Genomic DNA, 23079 nt, shown 5'->3' on the forward strand with positions numbered 1-23079 from the left:
AAATCTCATTGTTAAATCATTATTTAATTATTTTTTTTAATACTTTTAATAATATTATTTAGTTTAATTATATATTAAAAATATAAAACAAATGCAATACTAAATTTCATTAATTAAAAAATTACATTAATTTAAAAAAAAATACTTAATAAATAAAACACACTTATTAAAAAAAAAATTACTTAATAAAAAACACAATACTTAATCCGACTCCGACTCCGTAGTTTCACGATTAGCCCATACATGTTCAACCAAATTCGATCGTAGGCTCTCATGCACTGAAACGACCTGTCCTAATCCATCTGGACGAATACATTACATTTTGTTACATCGCGAGATACTTGACCTCTATATGATACATTTTACAAACACTGCATTCGATTTTAAAAGACAAACTTTTATTACATCAAAAGTTGACAGCATGCATACCATTTCATAATATATCCAACTATAATTGACTTAATAATAATCTTGATGAACTCAACGACTCGAATGCAACGTCTTTTGAAATATGTCATGAATGACTCCAAGTAATATCTCTAAAATGAGCAAATGCACAGCGGAAGATTTCTTTCATACCTGAGAATAAACATGCTTTCAAGTGTCAACCAAAAGGTTGGTGAGTTCATTAGTTTATCATAATCGATCATTTTTATTATTTTAATAGACCACAAGATTTTCATTTTCATTTCTCATAAATATACGTCACATGCATAGAGACAAAAATATCATTCATATGGATTGAACACCTGGTAACCGACATTAACAAGATGCATATAAGAATATCCCCTATCATTCCGGGACATCCATCGGACATGATAAAAACGAATTCGAAGTACTAAAGCATCCGGTACTTTGGATGGGGTTTGTTAGGCCCAATAAATCTATCTTTAGAATTCGCGTCAATTAGTAGATCGGTTTACTAATGCTTAGGCTACCAAGCAAAAGGGGCATATTCGGCTTCGATCATTCAATCATATAATGTAGTTTTAATTACTTGTGTCTATTTCGTAAAACATTTATAAAAGCGCATGTATTCTCAGTCCCAAAAATATATATTGCAAAAGCATTTAAAAGGGAGTAATGAAACTCACTATACGATATTTTGTAGTAAAAATATGCATACGACGGAACTGAACAATGCAAGGTTGTCCTCGGATTCACGAACCTATATCAGTTATATATATTAAAACATATAATGAAAATCAAATAATTCCATCTATTAATTATATAGTATTTATATATTTAGTGTTGTAGTTTATATATAATTTGTACTAAATTCTAATATATTGTATATCTTAAATTACATGTTATATATGTATTTATTTTGTATATACATAATATAAATGTTATTATTTTTAATATATAATTATAGATAATATTAATATAATTTTAGTATAAGTATATTTTTATATACAAAATATTTATTTGTTATAATAATATAATAATAATGATAATGAAATTTTAAATAAAAAGGTAGTTTTAATAATAGAAAATTTTAATAATAAAGATACTTTTAATAAAAATTGATAATGATAATAAAAATAATATTACTAATGATAATAATAATTATTACAATTACCAATGATAAAAAAATAATTTTTAATAATAATAGTTATAATAATAATAATAATAATATAAATCTTAATAAAAATGATAATTTAAATGATACTTTTGATAATACTAAAAAAATGAAAATTTTAATAAAAATGATAATTTTAAAAATAATGGTTCTTTTAATAATAATAATAATAATAATAATAATAATAATAATAATAATAATAATAATAATGATAATATTAAAAATGATAATAATAATAATAATATTAATAATTCTAATAATGTTACCTATAATAATAATAATAATAATAATAATAATAATAATAATAACAATAATAATAATAATAATAACAATAATAATAATAATTATAATAATAATTATAATATAATAAAAATAGTAATAAAACTACCTTTAAAGGAAACAAGTTAAAAAAAAAAAAAAAATTGTCGTAGCCCGGGCTCGAACCCAAGACCTCTCGCTTAATCAACACCTTCCAGACCACTGCACCACTCGTTGCTTTCTTGCAATATCTCGTTCATATAATGATTTATCGTGTACGCGTAGTTTATCATATATATTTTAAACCATCATCATCCACATCATCATCATCACTCATTCCATTATACATCACCCTCATCGCTTGTTAACAGGGACAAGTCGTACAGCATATATCATATTCATTATCACGATTCCCCTCTTCTTCCTTTCATTGCATCACCAATCGACCCAATATACAAGAGGGTATATGGCCCAACTTATACAAGCCCAACTAGCATTTTATGGTCCAAATCTTATAAGAGTCCATATATTCTACTAGTCCATTAGGTTGCAAATGTGTCGGTTCTTTATGTGAGTGGTATACAGCCGAGACTTCCTTTTAATCATAAAACTCGACAGGTTTAACTTTACAGCTATAGATATTATCGTTTAACATAAATCTAATCATTATCTTCAATCACAGTTCAACTTCTCTATCATCACCATCACCATCAATATCAATAATTTCGTTTCAACAGGAACATAAGTAACAATATAGCTGCAGTAGAATAATGTGATGGTGAAGTTTGTTGTGGTTTCGAATAAGGCGAATGGAAATAGAATCGTTAGCAGCAGCAGTTAATATAGCAATAGCAGTATACGGTGAAGTTTGTTCGTGAATCGTCGGAAATAGTCAAAGGGTAATTTGAATATATGAACATAGTTTCCAAAATTTTCGAGACTCAACATTACAGACTTTGCTTATCGTGTCGGAATTATATAAAGATTAAGTTTAAATTTGGTCGGAAATTTCTGGGTCGTCACATGCACTTCCCTATCTCGTAATTCTTTCGTCCTCCTCCTATAAGTTTCGCACCTCTCGATCCAAGTTGTTTGCATATTATGAACGGGTTCGTAAACCCAATCATTTTCGGTTAGAGCAAAACCATTATCTTCAACAATTATGTTATGTAAGATAATGCACGTATACATCATTTGTTTCATTACATTGATGCTATATGCCCTTGCTGGTTGTTGTAGTATATGCCAACGCCCCTGTAAAATACCAAAAGTCCTCTCAACATCCTTGCGTGCCGCTGCTTGTTTCTTCGAAAAGTACTTGCGTTTTTCATCATTTACACTTGAAAACGCCTTACCAAATGATGCCCACCCGGGATATATACCGTCCGTTAGATAATATCCTCTTTTGTACTCAACCCCATTTACAGTAAAAGGAATATCTTCTATTTCTTCATTAAGCATTGAGTTGAAGAGATTACTAGCGTTCAAGACGTTTAAGTCGTTGTTTGAACCCGCAACCCCAAAGAAAGCATGCCAAATCCAGTTATCATATGAGGCTACAACTTCTAGCATAATAGTTGGAACTTTGTGATCGCCTCGAGTAAATTGACCTTTACATGCAACGGGACATCTTCCCCATGCCCAATGCATACAATCTATGTTTCCCATCATTTCAGGTAAACCGTGAATATCTTCGTGAGCTTCATACAATCGTTTGATATCTTCCGTGGTAGGCTCTCGCATATATTCATCTTCATATAAATCAATAATACACTTACAAAAGTGCATTAGCGACTCACGAGATGTTCGTGCCGACATTTGGAAGTACTCGTCAAAAAGATCGGGTGTATCACCATAAGCTAATTGTCGTAGAGCGGCAGTTATTTTTAAGTATGTACTAATACTCAACTTGCCGCGCGCATCAACTCGTAAATGAAAATACTTAAAGTATTCCGGTAGCGGATCTTTGTGGTAGTTGAGAATATCTTCCATAATTCGGAGAAATACGCGACGCCGCATCCGAAACCTCCTTTTAAAATTATCGTCGGAGTATTTGCAACCTTCAAAAAATTAGTCGATCATAAGACGTACATGTGCGGCTTCATGTTCACGTTCTATATAACGACGTGTGTGTGAACTTTCCGCTTCATTTTCACTTTCTAACGCCTCGCTATTGATTATATCGAACACTTGCATCAAAAACTCTTCGTTAGACGATGATGTTGAAGACATTTTTTGAAAAAAAATATGTTTATTTGTTGTGAAATTGAGAGAAAAAGATGTGAAAAAGGATGATAAAATGAAGAGTATTTATAAAGTATTTGGAAAGAAAAAAAAAATAGTTTTTGACCGTTTTTCAACGGCCAAAAATCACAAACGGATCAAAATAGCACCGTTGCCCAGCTAACGCTGGCCAACGTTAAACACCTTTAACGGTGGTTTAACGCCGGCGGGGAGTGGGTGGCACCACCGTCCCCACCGTTAAATTGGGTTAACGGCGAAAATTTTACTCAACTCCTGGTGCTCTTATACACTCTAAGTCATCAGATTGGTCTCGTTAAGCGTACACTTTTTACACTGGAATGTGTGAATATTACAAACATAACAGATGATTCTGTTTTATGTAAATTTAGATCTTAAAAAGGGCCAACATCAAGCAACTTGCAAGGATCCTAAAGTAAAGTGTCACTATATAAATAAAATGAATCAAAAGGAAGTGTCATATTTAGATGACCTGTGTCTGCTACCGTACCAAGAGATTAACATTAACAATAATAAACACAACAAAACATAATACAAAATCGCTTCCTCTTGACATTCATTCTTCTGGACTTGTAAACTAAAGCTGTTCAAACCTTGATATAGTCTGACTGTACTTGTGTGCTTATGCTGGCCCAGCTAAGTAACTGCTGCTGAAAAATATAGCTGAATTTTTTTCCCATCGAATCAACAACCAAAACTGTACACAGATGTTGTTGTTCATGATGTATATTTACAGTTTGAATTGAAGTGATGTGATCATCATCATCATCATCATCATCATCATCATCATCATCATCATCATCCACTGCTGCCTGCAACCTCTGCAGCACGTTGTCTCATCATCTCCATAACAGCCGCCCTCCGCCTGCTATCAGCTTGTTGTGTCAACCTTCTTAAATGTTCCTTTAAGTCCCTGTTTGATCAAATACATAACAATTTTATTGTTATAATACTATTACTTACTAATATTAAATACTAATTAAAATTAGTAACTTAAATCGTGTTACTTTTTGACTTTATTCTTTTATTTTAATTTTGATGATTACCAAATAAATATTACGTAGTAAACAATTTATTTTCGAAAGGCAAATATTAGTAAACAATAATCGAATTGCTTTGCAGCCCATTGATAGCAAACACTTGAAATAAGTAACTTTTAACTTTTTACCAAATGTTTTCTTATTTTAAAGGTATAAGGTTTATCACTGTTCGGGCTACCCGGGAGGGCGAGTAATCCGACCCCATACTCTGATTTACCCAACCCAGCAGGATTACTCCCCTGACTGTTTCCAACCCATCCCCAGCCACCACTAAATATTAGTCCTAAACAGGATTCGAACCCGACAACTCTTGCAAAGAACTCAGGGCCCTAACCACATGTTTTTTTAGTTTATTGTTGTAATTTAAACAATTAAACATGTTTATTACATGTGTGCAACTCAAACACTGTATTATTATCATGGATTCATAGATGAAACGAATATGCAAACGGATAAAAAAAGACAGAAAATTAGTGAGAACTAAAAAGGTTCAAACCTGCAACGCGGGACATTGCATGGAGAATCTTTACAAGAACGAGCATGAAGTTGAAGAAGATGCCACATTTTCTTGCAAAGAGGACAACCACCCGACGCACGCACTTTGCATTGCATTCCGTGCCGAAAAAGTCCTTTGACTTTTCGGCAATTCGGATACTGACATTGCCCTGCTCGGCATTGAGATGCATGTACCAAAAGATCGAGCATTTTTCGCAGCTGCAAAACAATTTCAACCATATTATTATGTTATCCACTTCTAAAAACATCAACGTTCTATTTCTCTTGAGAAAGATACATTTTCTTTAAATAAAGCATTTTGGGTCAAATACAACATTTGCGTACCCCTTACCCATCTCTACTTGAACACAACATTGTAAATCCATCATTTTTTAGTTCTCTCAAGACAAAATTACTAAAATAGTCCTTGTGGTTTGATCAAAATTGTAAATGCGTCATTCTTTAGTTCCAAATTACTAAAATAGTCCTTGTGGTTTGTTCAAATTGTGATCAAGTCCCTATGTTTTTTTTTTGTTGATAGTCCCTGTGGCATGCAAATCGTATTGAGATAGTCCCTAACACTAACGGTCGTTAAAAAATCCCGTTAAAATGAGTCGCGTGCCCAACACAGCGTTTTCAATATTCAATTATATCAGTGTACGCCAATAGAGCAACCAGGAAACCCCTAACCCAAACCAAACATTAGGAAAAAAAAGAAGAAAAATATATATATATCCACTGCATCTTTACATATTCAATTAAATAAAAAAAAGATTCTAGTATATACCTGTACAACTCGTTGTTGGCGCGCTTCTTTATTTTGTGCATCGCGCTCCGCAATCGAGGTATGTTGAGTCAACTTATGAGGATGATTTGTTCCTCTATCTTTTCGATAACACGCATTGCACACATCATAATCCGGGCAGATATCACAACGCCATCCTTGACCCGTTTCGATATCGAGACGGCATATGATACAATTTATAACAAATGCAGGTGCGGTTGGATTATGAAGATGATACAAAGCCATCATTGAAGAATGTTTAGCACGTCGTAACGTATCGTATTGATAATGATTGCCTTGACAAAGGCTCAGAAAAGCCTGCCTCGTATCGAAGAATTCACTTTCAAGAATCTCGTCTTTATCTTTTGTATCTCCTGGCACATCAATTTCGACCTGCACGGTTCATTCACTTTATTATTATATACTTACAAACGAATCATACATAAGAAAATTAGAAAGTGAGTTATCATTTTTTAGTGGTTTAAGTTTTATCACTCTTCTTTATTACTCCCTAATCTTATTGGTGACACATCATTATGTAAGAAAGTTTTTGTAAAAGTTATGTAAGTCTAGAATTTTTTTTATGAGAAGACATTTAAAAGAACGAAATTTTTATTTTTATCAAGTATATGAACACACACTTTGAAAAGTTTAGAAAGTCACTTAAATATACGAAGCTAAAACTATAACCTTACCATTACAACATCACTTTACACTACCAAACCACACATATATACTAATTCAAATCAAATTGATTCATTTAGAAAGATCAAATCAATAAACACTTCTACTTTACTCTTTTAATTTCTACAATTTAAAACCCAACCCGTAGATTTAAATATATCAAAGACTTAAACTTTGATAAATGTAACAAAGAAAATAATACAATTTGGTTTAAAACATGTTAATTGTATCAACTTCGCAACTGTAAATCAAATCATCTTAATTTCCCAAAGTTTTTAAATTTTTCAAAGCAAAGCGCGCATTACCCACTAGTGCATGTGTGTGTTTTTTTGTTAACTAGAAAAAATATGGTGTACATAAAAGTTTTAATGCAACAGAAATGCAACTGCTTACCAAATGGTCATCAGATAAATATACTTAACAAATATGTGGTATCAAAATTCAGGTATATAGATTGTGTGCATAAACGTAACATATGAAAAAGGCAGCAACTTACAGAATATAGTGGATGTTTCACTCTTTGATTAATAGGATGTTTTTCCCTATCCTCAAGAGTCTGCTCAATCTCATAACACCTGCAACACACATTAACAACCATTAACGTTACATATGATGAAAAAAAGGAGAAAGAGGTGTCCAAATTTAAAGAAACCATGAAGAATATATACGAAAGAGACGATAATAGCTTACTGATTGCAGAGTTGAAAGTTTTTGCAATTGTTGCATACCCAACGTGTTCCAGAAACCATTAGGAGACAACAATGAGTGCATGAATGTTGCAAGTGAACCATAATGAAATCTTCCTTCATTGGAACAATTGTTTCACCAAGCTATACAAAAAGAATTCACCAAAAACAAGACTAATAAATCATTTAAAAAAATATTAAAAAATAGGATGCACATTAGCAATATACCTGGCAAACGGGTCAGGTTGGGTCGGTTTGGGTAACGGGTCGAAATGGTTTTGGATTGAAATGGGTCATGGGCCAAACGGGTAAAAAATTTAAATGGGTGCAAACGGGTCAGGTTAGGTTGGTTTAGGTAACAGGTCGAAACGGGTAATGGGTCAAATAGGTATAAACAGGTCATATACTTTTACATTTGATTTTTTTACATTTATTATAATGTTTTAGTTATTATTAATATTTCTTATATATATATAAGAAAATATTAATATACATAATTATTGATATAACCGTTAATGCTTTCATAAATGATTTACGGATGAATCTTGTTATGCTCGACCCATTTGACCCATTCACAAGACCCAATTGACCTGTCTCTATTTAATGAACTTTGGGATTTGAGACCCATTTGACCCGTTCTTTTATATTTTATATAACACCCAATAGTTTGAAGAAAAAATCATTTGACCTTTCAGGCCTAATTTTTTTCAAGACCCATTTGACCCAAATTTGAGAGTATGGGTCTCAATTGCCAGGTATAATCTGCAAGTAGTGAATTAGAAAAGTACTCTATGCATGAGTAGTAGATCTTTTGAAGCATTTGAAGAAAGATCAATTTGACCATGAGCTTTAAGAGCTCGTTTTGTAATGGTCCTCTTATTAATTGACCCTTTTTTATTTTGTTTTCTTCCTTCTTCTTCTTCACGAATCTGATTGATTATATCCTCAGCAGCACCAGGCCAATAATCTCCATCAAAATATGGCAATCGTGATGCAGTCACCTTCGCTTTACATTCACCAGACGATACAAAGAAATGGTCGTATAAATTAGTGAGGTCCACCACTATATTTTCCTTTATTGCCTTTCTCAACATAGATAAATACCTGGTAACCAAATCATATATATGTTAGTGACGCATCATAACACGTGTGTGTGTGTGTGTATTAAGCACATTTTAAACCCACTTACCATTCCCTTAATTTATCTGACTTGGGTGTCTTTTGAATTTCTGGATGGCAATATAAGATATAATCTTCGCCCTTTAATGGAGGACATGCCCATATATAACAACTTGTGAACCCACGATTCTTGCAATATTCAAGGTACCCAATCTGAAACGGTAAAATAGGTTAATACAGGTAAATATGGTGACCGTATGCATGTAGTGTTTCGGGCTTTTTTTTATTTATTATAACCTGACAAAAAAAAGAAGAATTTTCTTGTGGAAAAAATAGATACGGCTAGTGACATAGAAATAAAAGTCTTTCAAATTAGGTTAAAACAGAAGTATTGTAAAAGTAATTTTATTTTACTCAGGTTTTTAAATCATAACTTCACTTGAATGTGTTTATCCATTAATTAAAAACTGATTATCACAACTTCAAATTGATAAAAGGATCAAATAACTTACCAAAATTTCATGATATACAAATGTACGCAAAGCTTCACCAGTTACGGTTCTTATTTCAGGCCTAAAGTACTTAACCGAATCCAAATACGATAGATAAACACGTCGATGATTCGGTTGTTGACATTCGGCTCCAAATTCTTGAACGTACATACCAAACAGACATACTTCTACCCCTTCGATCTTCTGAAAAAGCAAAACCACCTAAAACAAGCAATCGTAGCCTTAATTTAATATCAGGTCAAAGTCAAAATGTAATTAACACAATGATTCTTATAATATTCTAATATCGACGTACCTTCGATTTATACGCAAATTCTGAGGGGTAGTTTTCCTCTTGAAAGATTTCAAGAAATCGTTGTTTGACTTCCAGTTTTTTGTCAACAGATGAGACAACTCTGACAACAAGTGATTCAGCTCCAGGAACCTGATATATACAAGTCATAATAATACTAAATTAGTCCTTGTAGTTTACATGAAATTACATCAAAAGTCCTTTTCTTTTGAAAATTATAGCGGTCATCCCTGTGGTTTTAATAATATTACACTAATCGTCTTTATCTTTCAAAAATTACACTGATCATCTCAACTTATATAATAGTGTACGTTGATGGTCTCTGACTTATTCAAAATGTGCATTAATAAAAGGGACCATCAACGTACACTTTTAGATAAGTTAGGGACGATTAGTGTAATTTTCAGAAGATAAGGACGATCCACGTAATTTTCAAAAGATAAGGATGATTGGGGTAATTTCATGTAAACTAGAGGGACTATCGCTGTAATTTTCAAAAGAAAAGACGGTTAGTGCAAATTCATGCAAACCACAAGGACTATTGATATAATCTACTCAACCAATATAACAGTCTACATAGAAATCAAAAGTTTAATCACATCAATCAATTGAAAACTCAATATCACCTCATCGTAACTTTTTCCATGAAATCTTGCCCGATCGAGTCGTTCTTGCTTCAATTTCTTAGACAATCTGTCCTCAATGTGATCACTAAGAAAGGTTCTCGGTAAATCTTTTGCTCCAAGAACCGCACTTTGCGGTAGCGGGACCCGCTCACCTCTCTCAACCTCTTCAACATAACAATTAGGGCACGTGTACTCTGCTTGTCCTCCATCGTTTCTACGACCATTAAACAACGCACAAATCTGATGTTGCCAAGCTTCACATTTATCACATTGAACCCACTATATATAAAAGATAAAAAGGTCAAATCTTTATTACAATTTACACAATAATTATTAATTATGATAGCATATAGCATACCGGTTCTTCGGTTTCTTCGTCGTTTTTCTTTTTTTCTAATCTTGCTTTTAATATATTACTACCGTCGACACTAATGGTGTCTCCACGCGTCTCGTTATAACAAGGAATACAAAAATAATGACGTGTGTCACCACTCCCGATAGTGTAAAACATTGCGTTTCGTTTAATGCGGGCTCCACAGGGTGAGCAATATATAGGTGGTGGCTCGAAATTGAGCTTTTCGACTGCACATAATTGGCATGAATTCTCGTTCATCGAAAGCTCCATCGCTTGATTCTTTTCTACCTTTGCTTTGCTCTGCACAAACCAAATTATACGAATCAAGTAAAGAACAATAAAATTAAATTACATAGAAAATGATAAGGAATAAAGAGTTTGTAGGTCAAGCCAATCCTATCAATCTGACCCGTTACCACCTTTATATAAGCCTTCTTAACTACCAACATGCAGTTCATATGTGAAATAACAAACAGCCAATCAAAAAACAATCTAGATTTCTGACCTGGCCCACCCACTGCCTGAGACCAGTAATATGCTCCCGAACCTGCTCCGGCGTAAACAACTCCGTCATCGATACTCCCTTTATTTTCGGCTTCCCCGATTTACCAGCTGATGACTCAGCAACAAGCGTTACATCTTCTTGTTTAGCCGGGCCCACATCTTTCTCTATCTTAACAAACTCTTGCTTAAAACCCGAAGTCTCATTCACTTTAACTTTTAAAATATCTTCAACGTAATCCTTCGTTTCCGGCTCGGTAATCTTAAGTGTTCCTTGAACAGAACTTGCAAGAACTTCCATTTTCACTCCGGTGATGTCAGTGGTGGGACCCGGTACGATCGGGATTTCGTTTTCGGGAACGGGTGGTTGAGACGGTATTTCAATCTTCATTCGTTTTATAGAAGGATGTAAATGTAAATCTTCGTTAGTTTCATTAATCGATCGTGGATAGATTTTATGAAGGACACCTTTACGTTGCATGAATTGTTTTACGGGAACACAAACGGGACAACTTTGATCGCTGCAGTTTTTAAAATGATCGAGTACCGTTTTCGACTTATAGCAAAAACGATTTCGACATTGAGTTGAATCTTTGCACGACGCGAGATGTTTCCACACGTTTTGAACGTTAACGCAATGGATTTCGGGACATGTTCCAGGTGGATGAACACAATTACGAGCATGTCTTAAAAACAAAAGCCATCTTGTTTGATTCTTGAAACGGTCCGAATTAGAAGATGGTGGGCCCACTGATTTTTTGGATGGTTCCAAAGATAAATGATTATTATTATTATTATTCTGAATTTGATTATTCCCTATTATTAGCTCATTTGACAAGTTAGCTACTTGGTGTGATCTGGAATGCCACTGACCCTCTCCGATCGAACGGCTAATATCGTTTCGAGTGTCAACGCCAAAGTTAGGCGGCTGTTGCAAAAACTGTTGCTGAGCTGGCGTTTCGGTCATTGATAAACGCACGTCCTGAGAGCCTGAGTTCTGATTAAGGTTATTGGTTGATTGGGTTGACTGAAAACGGCCATAGGCTTGTGTTTGCAAAGTTTCATTATGTAAAGGTTCGGACTTTATTCGACTGCTGATGTCAGATATCAACGGGGAGTGGTTGTACGGTACTCGTTGTTGGTTTTGCTGATTCAGTTGTTGCCTTTGCGATTGAATGAATTGTTGTTGTTGAAACTGAAGAGACTGTTGAGGATGCATTGCAGTATCAGTTTGATGTATTGATGACTTCATGTTTGCAGGCTGATCAGAAATTTGCAAGTTTGACTGATTGACCATTAATGGAGGGTTACTTCTTTGTGACGTTGGTAAGCTTACTTGGTTCATGTTCGTAAACGAAGTAGATGAACTTGTGGGGGCAAAAAGATTATTGGATCCGTCACCTGCATCATTAACAATATAAAAATAAGAAGATTTACTTTAATTAATTGAAGGTTGCAAAAATCGCTACTCAGGAGTACTAGGTCGGGACTTTTTAGGGAGTACTCAGTACTCGAATGTTGACTAAGTTTGACTTTGACCGACTTTGACCGACTTTGAAGGAGTTTGACCAAATTTGACTGAATTTCCAAATAATCCCGACTTTTGGCCAAGTTTTGACCAATTTTTTGAGTAATCCCAAAGTTTTGGACGAGTTTGACTGAGTTTGGCCGAGTTTGGCCAAGTTTTGACCGAGTTTGACCATGTTTTACCGATTACTCACCGAGTAATTCCGAGTTATGTAACACTGGAATTAAATATGCATCCAATTCATCACCAGATTCAGAAAATAGAACACATTCACTTGACCCACCCATTTAGTAATCTATATCATATAGGCTAGACAAATATATGGTGAATTAAGGGTACCTTGTGACATCTGTCCTTGAGGTTGATCGAAATATTGCGGCACTGGTTTTGAAGAGTTACTGTAATGAGAATCCGTCAAAAACCCCTCGGACTTCACCGAACTATTATTACTCATCTGTGAATTTTTACCCATCATACCTAAATTACCGTTTAATGACCCGTTCGGGAAACCGTAAGGTTTTTGATTCAAAGTAGACCTAATTCCACCACCCATGTGGCTTCCCAGGGTATGCAAGATTCGACTGTTTTGACCACCGACTTGTTGCTTTTGTTGCAACGGTTGAGAAACCATTGCTGAGTCAGCATTTGAAAAAACAGAAACATTATTATTATTATTATTATTATTAGATGAGTCTAAGTTTATGTATGACTGGTTACTTGTGCTATTACTATTGTTGAATCCAGGCGTAGGCATCATTCTTTGGCCACTCGTTGTTGAATTCACAGAGAAGTTAGACATTGAATTTTGAGATAAATCTGTTAAACCTGAAAAAAGTAGATGCAATATTGTACAGTAACGAATACAAGTTGGATAATATAAAAAACTAGTAACAGGAGTACAGGTGGCAGTTTCAGGCCATTTACTGATTTGGGTTATGTTTTATCTCATACAGAACAAACGAGTCAGATAAGAAGATTAGCTAAAAAGGGAAAAGTTTTTGCAGATCAACCCAAACTGTTTCAACCATAACCTGTTTCAATCTGTTACCCGACCCACCCATTTTGCATCCATTTTGTGTCTGACCTCTAAGTAAAAGAAAGATGTACCATCATTTGAACCGAATGCACCCGTGTGCATGCTCCTGGAAGGCCCAGAGGTATTCATGGAAAAGCTTCCTGCATTTACAGCTGATGACATCATGTTATTACCACCAACCAAAGAGTTATCCATAGATGATGACATCATGTTATTCCCACTTTGAGGTACACCGGGAGTTGGTATCATTGTTCCCAAAGGATCAGAAGGATTAAATTGTTGCTGATATCGTTGATTTTGATTGCTGAAGGGGAGGCGTTTGATCATAACATGTAATCGGTTTTCCAATGTCTCTAAATTTAAATACTCCTCCTACAAAAATGTTACACAGATAATAATTAATAATAAGGTTCATAAATCGTACAAATAAACAAGAAATTAAATACTTGTGTCTTCTCTTAGTTGATATAACCTTCCTATATCTTACTGTTGGTAGACTAAACAAATAATCATGTTGTTTAATTACTAACATAGGAATAAAGCAAGTGAAAACATATCATACTTTAGATATAACATTAAAAAGAAAATAACAAATTAAATAAAATAAGTAACTAAATAAAACCTTTGTTATAGCAGATTTGAACAACCCTTCTTCCAATCGTCTAACAATATCCATGAGGTTCTTTGGAGCTATATCCCGAGTTTGTTGTCGTTGCATGAGAAACTCATAGCTAGAAGGGGAAAATAAATTATAAATAAATATCATCAGATACTTATAAATCATATTACTAATATTAACAACATGCATAAACAAACAAACAATATATAATTATATACTTCCACCTGTATCAAATAATGAAAATGATAGATTATGCCTCAACACATAAATACACATTTTTCTTTGAATTCTATTTAAGTTCTTAGGACTTATAATAGCATCAAACAGTACTGTAGTAGCAATTGGAAATCTGCGTATGTTTACATCATCAAGTGGTATTTGTTCAACATTCAACACGTCTATGTGATAATTAAAAATAAAAAAAATGCATGCTTAACCTTCCACTCACTCCCACATAAAACAAACAAATCAGATCCATTAAGCAAGTATACACATTGCAAGACACACACACACATACATAAACAAAGCACTTTTAACATATATCCACAAATTCAAAAAAGAAAAACTTACATCTTTTCTTGTATAAACCGCCGTGCATTCGCAAAACCGTGCTCCACACTAAGTGGAGCATGGGAACTTTCATTGTTCTGCATTATATTTTGCTGTTGTGGTATAGAAGACATCGAATTCCCAGCTTGATTTGAAACCTGCCTCGGGTACTGTCCCCCCATTTGGGTCTGCAAATTCATTTTCAAACCACTAATTGGTTTCTTTAACTACGTCTCATAACACAATGTGACAACCCCACAGTTCCAATTAGCGATCCCTCTAATCGTATTCACAGTCGGTTTAAAAATCGTCACTTTTTCCCCTAGTAACAAATATAATTTCAGTCAGGACAGCAAAAAAGTACTAAAGTTTATTGCTTTTTCAATATCTACATATCCTGCAATCATATACACATAAGTAAATAGAACACCACAAACAGAGCCTGACATTACAAATGCTAAGAATATAAGAATAATGACATTCAAGAATTTAATAACATCACAATCAAGTTCAAAATCATAAGTCAAACACCAATGATATGAGGTACCAACAATAATCAGTCAACATTTTAATTTCACATTCGATTCTATAAAAACCCAATTAAGCAAAAAAAAAAAAAAAAAGAAGAAGCATAATTCGATACTCATTTCTAATTAATTTGAAGAATTGATCATTCAAGAACCTAATATCGACGCGTGTCAAATTCTTACAAAATTGAAAGATTGAATAAGTTAAGAACAATTAAAGCAATCATAATAATACTAGGGATAACATATAAGGAGGAATCGTTCTTTGAATCAATCAAATTTCAAAATTGATTAATTATGAAAACCCTAAATTGAAAAAAAATTAAGCAATAATTAAAGAAGGGGGTAACGATAGATCACAGTGTATATACCTGGGGATTTAGTCAGGATTTGATAAGCGAAAAACAACAGACGTATTTCGACCCTCGCGCGACCAACGAAAGTAAAATAAAAGAGAAAAAAGGTTGAATTTTTCGTACGGAATATAGTAAGAAAAAAAACTTGTCTACTGTCAGTTTATGTAGATTATTTATATTTAAATATAAATATAAATATAAATATAAATGAATAACTTGATGATTTATTTAGGATATCTTTATAATCTAATGTAATCTGATCTGATTCAAGTAGGTTTTTATATTTATGTCAAATACTCGGTATAACATTACGATCAAGTTAAAATTCACCCGTTAAAGAAATTTATGTTTAAGTGGAATGATGTTAGAGTTGTTATGGTGTTTGAAGAACCTTACAGTTCGGTATCAGAAATGAAGACTGACCACCATCTCCGATAATATTACCATGTACACATCTATGGTTTGTCAATCGTATTAAAATGGTCCAAGGCGTTTTTGAAGATTGGAGATCAAACCGAAGTGATGTAATTGTATAATAGGTCCTTGTTGTTGTAGCTTTAGGTCAAATGGATTCAAATGGGTCATATACTGTACATTTAATTTTTACATTTTTGATTACGTTTTACGTTTATATCTTCATTTTTCGTTTATACTTTTACATTTGCTTTTTACATTTATGAATGAGTTTGACGGATGAAACTTGTTATGATCTTTATGTTCGACCCATTTGACCTATCCATATTGATTAAATTTTAGAAATTAATATCCAATTGAACTGTTCATGCATATTTTTATATTTATATAGGAATAATAGCTTGCAAGGAAATGCATTGGACATTTTTTTAAGTTTTAGTTTACATTGTAATGCCTAATGTTTCTCGAGACCCAATTGATCAAAAAACTTGTAACAATTGATCCAAATTTGATAGTATGGGTCTCAATTGCCATACATAGACCCGCAATGGTTAAAGTTTCTGCAGGCTCTGGTGGAGCCAAATATGATGGACCACCGCACCAAACGATTATATACCCACAGAGGTATGGTTTCAGCATAAACTGCTGGCTCCGGTGGAGCCAAATCTGCTGGAACTTCAAAGCTACTGAAACCATACCTCTGTTTCTAGCTCTTTATTCTTAGAATCATCAAATATATTTTCTGCCAACTCTAATAAGATGTAAAAATTTGCACCTGAACTCACAAATTTAATCCAATATAGAACCAAAAGTCCAAAAAAGTATCATCAGAGTGCCGTAACTATAGAATTTTAAGAGATATATAGCGTAATCTGAAAACAAACATCAATACCTATTATCGGGCAGAAATGTAGATAAACTCCGATATAACTAGCGCCAGTTACATTTAGATGTTAAAAAAGAATGCAATCAGCAACATACGTTTTCTCTAGTTACAAACCTTGACCAGGAAAAGGAAGCCCAATGTTCAAAAAAATTGGGCTATAATCCACCATGTAACACCAACTTCTACCTAAAACTACATCTTGCAGCAGGTGCAAGGGCCCACAATAATATTAGCCCATCGTCACCCAACCACCATGAAAACCACATGATAGTCTGCTTGGGTTAAAAAACAAGCAGCTACCAAGCAAAATGCAAAATACCATAAACTTGTAATCTACAACTACCTATGTAGTAAATGGTTTTAAACATCGGATTACAAACTAACACAAATAGGAGCTCGTGTATAGTCTTGCCCCTATATCAATTGGCCCACCATCCCCACCGATAGGATGAATTACAACAGGAATCGTTGAAAGAATATTCAAGATGAGCGGAAAGACCTTTGGTTCAATGTTTACATCATTTGATATATCTCGTTCTGATACCGTGTTGTCTGAAAACGTAACCATTGCAACCTCTTCAATTGTCCTCAATTTATTATAGCTTCGATTTTTATGTGAGCGATTGGTCGGGCAATAACTCAGGATTAACGTGGATGTTACATCGAGCCATTCTGCGGTAAGACCATCGACCTCATCATAGTATATTCGTCGTTCAATCTATAAGTATGAAATCGCATGAAAAGAACATTGAAATTAACACATCTGTTATACCTAAAATATTTTGGTTTTAACACATAATTTTTTTTTAAACTTCTATTTTTTATTTATGAAAAATTGATTGTTATTAACTTAGAGAGTGTTACAGTTCTCAACCATATTTTTGACACGCATGTTATTTATAAGCATTGAAATTTGTACCAGAAGCGTTTCTGATCAGCGAAACACAACCTGACCCCGCGTACCCATACAAAGAGAATACTTTATTGACCCATTACCCAACATGCCTCAACCACCCATATTGACACGTTTAGATAAGAGCACTCACAGCTAGCTTGGTAACATATATGGACATAAATCTTGGTCCCAAGCCCAATACTCTAGCTTCTGAAAGGAAAACCTGCAATCAGCCAATCATCATCAAGGAAGTCAGCATAATTACTAATAGAGAATGATTAAGTTTCAATTTATATGTTCTCAAGATGCTTTTATATTGTTGCTTTCTTTTGGGCCACCAGACTGAATTGCCATTTATCTCTGACCAAATTTAAAAATTTCATAAAACTTAACAGTCGGTCGTACGAGAAAAAAATAATCAGAGCTGATTAAAGTCAACCTCACTGATATAAAAAAGACCCTGTAAACATAATGGATGAAATATGAAATAACACACTCCTACTCTGGCATTGAAGTGTGCGAACAAAATAAATGCAACGACACATAAGGGTAGTATACGTATTTCCAGGTCTTGACTAATAGCAAAAATTTTTGATTAAATTTCACACTTAAAGTTGAACTAAATAACTGTTTTGACCCATTATTCAGCCCCACCCGCCCAAATCCCCCATTTAGCCACCACAAGTCATTAGAAAGGTAAACAGAGAAAACGATAACAACCCTAGATTGAGATATAATCAACTGCATATATTACCTGTTTATTCCTAAGCAACAGCCACATGTAAAGTTTATCAGTAGCTTCCTTGACATATCTGCAAGCGAGTTTTCTTTCATTGCAATGCTGTGCAATATCAGCAAGTTCTTCAGTTCCAGGAACTGCATATTTCACCGCTGCATCAGACAATGCCTTTTGAGCATCATTCGATTCCACTTCTTCTTTATTAAAAGATAAACCCGTGAAGCATCTTTTAAACAATTTCTTCCCATTTATATTCAACACCTTTTCGGCTTCCAGGGTTGCAGCTAATGTCCGATGTACAACAATATCAGCATAACGTCTAAGTGGAGAAGTAAAATGTGTGTAAAGAGGAACAGCCAACGCGTAATGACCCCAATCATCACCATCACCTAAAGGATCCCCACTACATATATAAGTAGCCAATTGCATTGGCTTTGTAGCATAGTTCATAAGAATATGAAAGAAGACAGAATCATCCTTCAATTCATGTCGTATGCATTCCAAAGACTTATGAAACTGGCCAGATGTAGATGTATCCAATTGTAAACCATGTTTAGTGCAAAACGCTTCAAGATCTTTAAGTTTAGATAACTTAGGTTCAGGGTGTCTACGTAATAAAGCACTAAAAGGGTAAGCCCTGGTTATCACTTCAGCGGCTGTTGTATTAGCCAAAAGCATTAATTCCTCTACAAGAAAGTTGGATTTCGTTCCGGAAGAAAGAAAAACATCATTCGGGTAACCATCTTTATCATATGAAAATACAATTTTGGGACTTTCAAGAGATAAAGCTCCATCCTTTAACCTTTTTTCTTTCAGAACTTTAGATATCTTATTAAGATTATGAACCGAAGTACTCACGTCTGACCATGTAAAATGACCATGAAGTTGTACACCCTCAACATTCAAAGAACCATCAATGATGTCTTGAGCACGTTCATATGAGAGTTTGCAACATGACTGTATAACGGTTCGACCAATCCAACGGTCTAGAATCTCCCCATCAAGATTAATATCCCAAATGATAGAAAAAGCAAGTCTTTCTACCCCGGGACTAAGTGAGCCTACATTATCTGAAAGCAATGGCGGCAGCATTGGTAGTTTATAATGAGGTAAATACACACTCGTGGATCTGCTTTCAGCTTCTAAATCCAAGGCAGTGTTTGGGAGAACAAAATACGATACATCAGCAATATGAACACCTACTCTGTATATATCATTTGGTAACTTTTCAACGGATAGAGCATCATCAAGATCAGATGCAGTAACGGGGTCTATGGTAAACGTGCACAAGTTCCTTAAATCACTTCTATGGTGAAATTCCTTTTCAGGTATTATCCACGGAACATGAGTAAAATCGGAAATAGCTTCAAGAGGGAAATCAGAAGTGTTGATCGAGTTTTGAAATAAGATGGCAGACATTAGTGGTGCTAACTCTCCACCTCTTCCAAATATGTGAAGAACATGAGCTAATGGACTATCGAAATCTTCACTCCATTCAACAATTTCTGCAGCAACAAGTTCCATTTCGAGTGTTGAGTCACACTTTTCTAATCGTTTAATGATGTTGGTAGGCAAGGTTTTCACAAGAACCATCATTTTAGGAAATTTTGGATCGGTGGATATAAGTTGGATATAATCACGTTTTGGAGATGTTAATAGAAGTTTATTCTTTTTAGCGTCTTTGTTAACAATTTCCTTGTTGTAAAACCATTGCTTTATTCTAAGGAAACCAACAATAGATTTCCTACGCGGAGACATTTCGATAATTCCCACAACTCTACCCGTTGGTCGTTTTGATGGAAATGAATTAATCAAAGTTGACAACTTTTCCACTAAAGTCAATACTCTATCTTCACCAGAATAACTAGTTGATGAGTGGTCATTTCCATTAAAATAGTTACTATTTGCAGGTCTAATCAGCTCTTGACCGACATTTTCACCATGCAAAATCTCGTTTACATTATTTTCCTCGATGACTGGAACACGGGAAGCCTCAATTGACCCTTTCATCTTTGTCCAGGATGAAAGTGGTTCTATTTTAACTACAACAATGTCTCCATCTATCTGAATGTATAAACAATCAAACCAAACAAAACCATTAACTCCAGAACAATACTCCGAATTATTCCATAAGTAAACCGCATAACATACTACTTTTAGCAAATAGTAATTTTCGTTCAACCCCAACGGCCCAACCAGCTCACATCAGACTTTTTTTATTGATTTTAGTAAGATGTATCTTTATGGATTAACCAACTATGAGTTCTTAAATTTTTAAATACATTAATATGCTCAGTCAGTCAGTCACAGCTATTAATTGTCCCATCCAATAGAACTGTTCACTATAATCATAATCTTGTATCATAATAATTATTATTAGCAAATTGGAACAGTAACCATCAAGAAATGCAAGTATGCAACTCTTTAATATATCAATCAATTCTCATCAACAACAATCAAATGTATAAAAATTAAAGAAATAAAAAAAATGAATAACTTACAGCTCGATTTTGGCAATGGAATCCAGTAATAAGAACATCAACCGGCAATCCATCAATTTTGCAATAAGCCTAGTAATCACTCACGCACGTCATGAATATTATATTCAACAAAACATATTTTTTCTACATAAAAAAAAAAAAAATAGAGATAATGATGATAAATTAATAATATTAAACTTCAAATATACCTCAACTCGATTATGCGCATTGACTCGAAACATTGATTTGAACACATCGCCTTTCTGCAGATACAGATTTATAAATTATAAACAATAATTAACACATTTATAAAACGTTAAATTCAATAAGCGATTAAGAAGAAAAACCTGTAATGCAAAATTTAGAGATTCAGTGGACCAATGTGGAGCAAAGTGTTTACGTTGAGAAATACGATCAGCGTGATTATTATGAGACATTTGGTGAGTATGAAATTGAAATGCGTAATTAGTGTAGATTTAATTTAATTAATGATCTGAGAAGTGGGGTTTGATTCTGATAATTTTGTATCGAGTAAATAAATTAGGGCTGGCTGGGGAGATAGAGACTTATGGTGATAGCAATGGCGGCAGAACCGACGATAATCAATGCGAATTAGATATTTTTTTTTTGGGTAATTTTAGAACGGGTTGGGGGTAACGAGAGAATACGGTAATAGTACTATGTGCGGTAAACGAGTCGAATCGAGCTCGAACACGGCCAGGCTCGAGCTCGGCTCGTTCGAGTTTTATAGAGCTCGAACTCGGCTCGGTTCGAGCCTAATATTTTAAGCTTGAGTTCGGCTCGTTTGATATTTTAGAAGCTCGAGCTCGGCTCGTTAACAAATGCCTCTAATATTTTTTTTTTAATTTAAAATGCAATTATTATATGAAGATTGTACAATATGCTTCAGAGTCTGTACATATGTTGATGAGGTGTTTTGTAAAAGATTGTACAATTCGTTTTAAAGTTTGTACATATGATCATGAGGATGTTCTATCATAAGATTGTACATAATGCTTCAAATATTGGACATATGATCATGGAGTTGTTTTACCATAAGGTTGCACATAATGCTTCAAATATTTTATACATGGTCATGAATGTTTTTTTTTTTTCAAAAAGCAAGTAGTCATGAGTGTTTTATCATAAGTTTTTACATAATGCTTCATATATTATACAATGAACATGTTAATATGTTTATTAAATATTAAATATATTAATTATTTTAATGACATTATCATGAGAGATTTAGAAATTTACTCTTTATTTTGAATTTTTTTTAAGCTTGAATAATACTTATTTATGACATCATCATTTTAAAAATTAATATTTATATGATACTATAGATAAGTAGATCTAATTTAATTGTAAAAATAATTATATTTATGACATCACTTGCATGCTCTCACAATTCTTCTTTTCTGTTTTTTGATTTTTTTTATAGAAAGAAAAAAGGGTAATTATTACATTATTATTTTAAGAATTTTAATATAACTTATAGATTGTTTCAACTATTAGTGATAAAATAGTAATTATTATGATTATATATTAATATTATTAAAATGTTTAATATTTTGATGTATATAAATGAAAAGCTCGTTTAGGCTCGCGAGCTTGTTCGAGCTCGAGATGTGAAGCTCGCTCGAGCTCGTTTACTAAACGAACTTTAAATAAAGTTCAAGCTAGGTGATATGCCCGAATCAGACGGTTTATTTTTGCTGTGTCGTTAGGTCGCAAAACGTCAATTCAGGATATCAACAGAATAAGCTAATTGTTTAATTTATATATGCTGGGCCTAAATCTATTATTCCTTCCTATGGGTTAGCAAGAGCAAATATGACCTAGGTTCGTTCC

General features: G+C 33.7%; 3 protein-coding genes across 5 annotated transcripts; all 3 read right to left on the reverse strand.

The window, feature by feature from the left end:
• Window positions 1–2512: 2512 nt before the first annotated feature.
• On the reverse strand, window positions 2513–3832 carry LOC139859348 (protein ALP1-like). The gene is made up of 2 exons (XM_071848140.1): window positions 2916–3832; window positions 2513–2597 (listed from the first exon to the last, which is right to left on the reverse strand). The coding sequence occupies exons 1-2, from the start codon at window positions 3830–3832 to the stop codon at window positions 2513–2515; spliced, it is 1002 nt and encodes a 333-aa protein (XP_071704241.1).
• Window positions 3833–4429: 597 nt separating this feature from the next.
• On the reverse strand, window positions 4430–15934 carry LOC139858451 (histone acetyltransferase HAC1-like). Of its 3 annotated transcripts, none has more exons than XM_071847299.1 (17): window positions 15827–15934; window positions 14950–15250; window positions 14383–14491; window positions 13832–14132; window positions 13064–13549; window positions 11201–12597; window positions 10699–10995; window positions 10341–10619; window positions 9718–9846; window positions 9423–9623; window positions 8981–9123; window positions 8580–8895; window positions 7796–7935; window positions 7602–7680; window positions 6425–6814; window positions 5639–5856; window positions 4430–5015 (listed from the first exon to the last, which is right to left on the reverse strand). In XM_071847299.1, the coding sequence occupies exons 2-17, from the start codon at window positions 15126–15128 to the stop codon at window positions 4901–4903; spliced, it is 4779 nt and encodes a 1592-aa protein (XP_071703400.1). In that variant the 5' UTR covers window positions 15129–15250; window positions 15827–15934; the 3' UTR covers window positions 4430–4900. The 3 variants fall into 3 exon arrangements, with proteins under 3 accessions (XP_071703400.1, XP_071703402.1, XP_071703399.1); XM_071847301.1 differs by lacking the exon at window positions 15827–15934 and having other exon boundaries at window positions 13064–13357; window positions 13442–13549; window positions 14950–15373; XM_071847298.1 differs by lacking the exon at window positions 15827–15934 and having other exon boundaries at window positions 14950–15373.
• A 1216-nt stretch (window positions 15935–17150) lies between these two features.
• Window positions 17151–21770, reverse strand: LOC139857438 (DIS3-like exonuclease 2). The gene is made up of 6 exons (XM_071846188.1): window positions 21573–21770; window positions 21435–21488; window positions 21247–21315; window positions 18761–20809; window positions 18158–18229; window positions 17151–17829 (listed from the first exon to the last, which is right to left on the reverse strand). Exons 1-6 carry the CDS (start codon window positions 21660–21662, stop codon window positions 17491–17493), a joined length of 2673 nt encoding a protein of 890 aa, XP_071702289.1. The 5' UTR covers window positions 21663–21770; the 3' UTR covers window positions 17151–17490.
• Window positions 21771–23079: the final 1309 nt, after the last annotated feature.

The sequence above is a fragment of the Rutidosis leptorrhynchoides genome, chromosome 7, assembly GCF_046630445.1.
Source record: "Rutidosis leptorrhynchoides isolate AG116_Rl617_1_P2 chromosome 7, CSIRO_AGI_Rlap_v1, whole genome shotgun sequence".
Taxonomy (NCBI): Eukaryota; Viridiplantae; Streptophyta; class Magnoliopsida; order Asterales; family Asteraceae; genus Rutidosis; species Rutidosis leptorrhynchoides.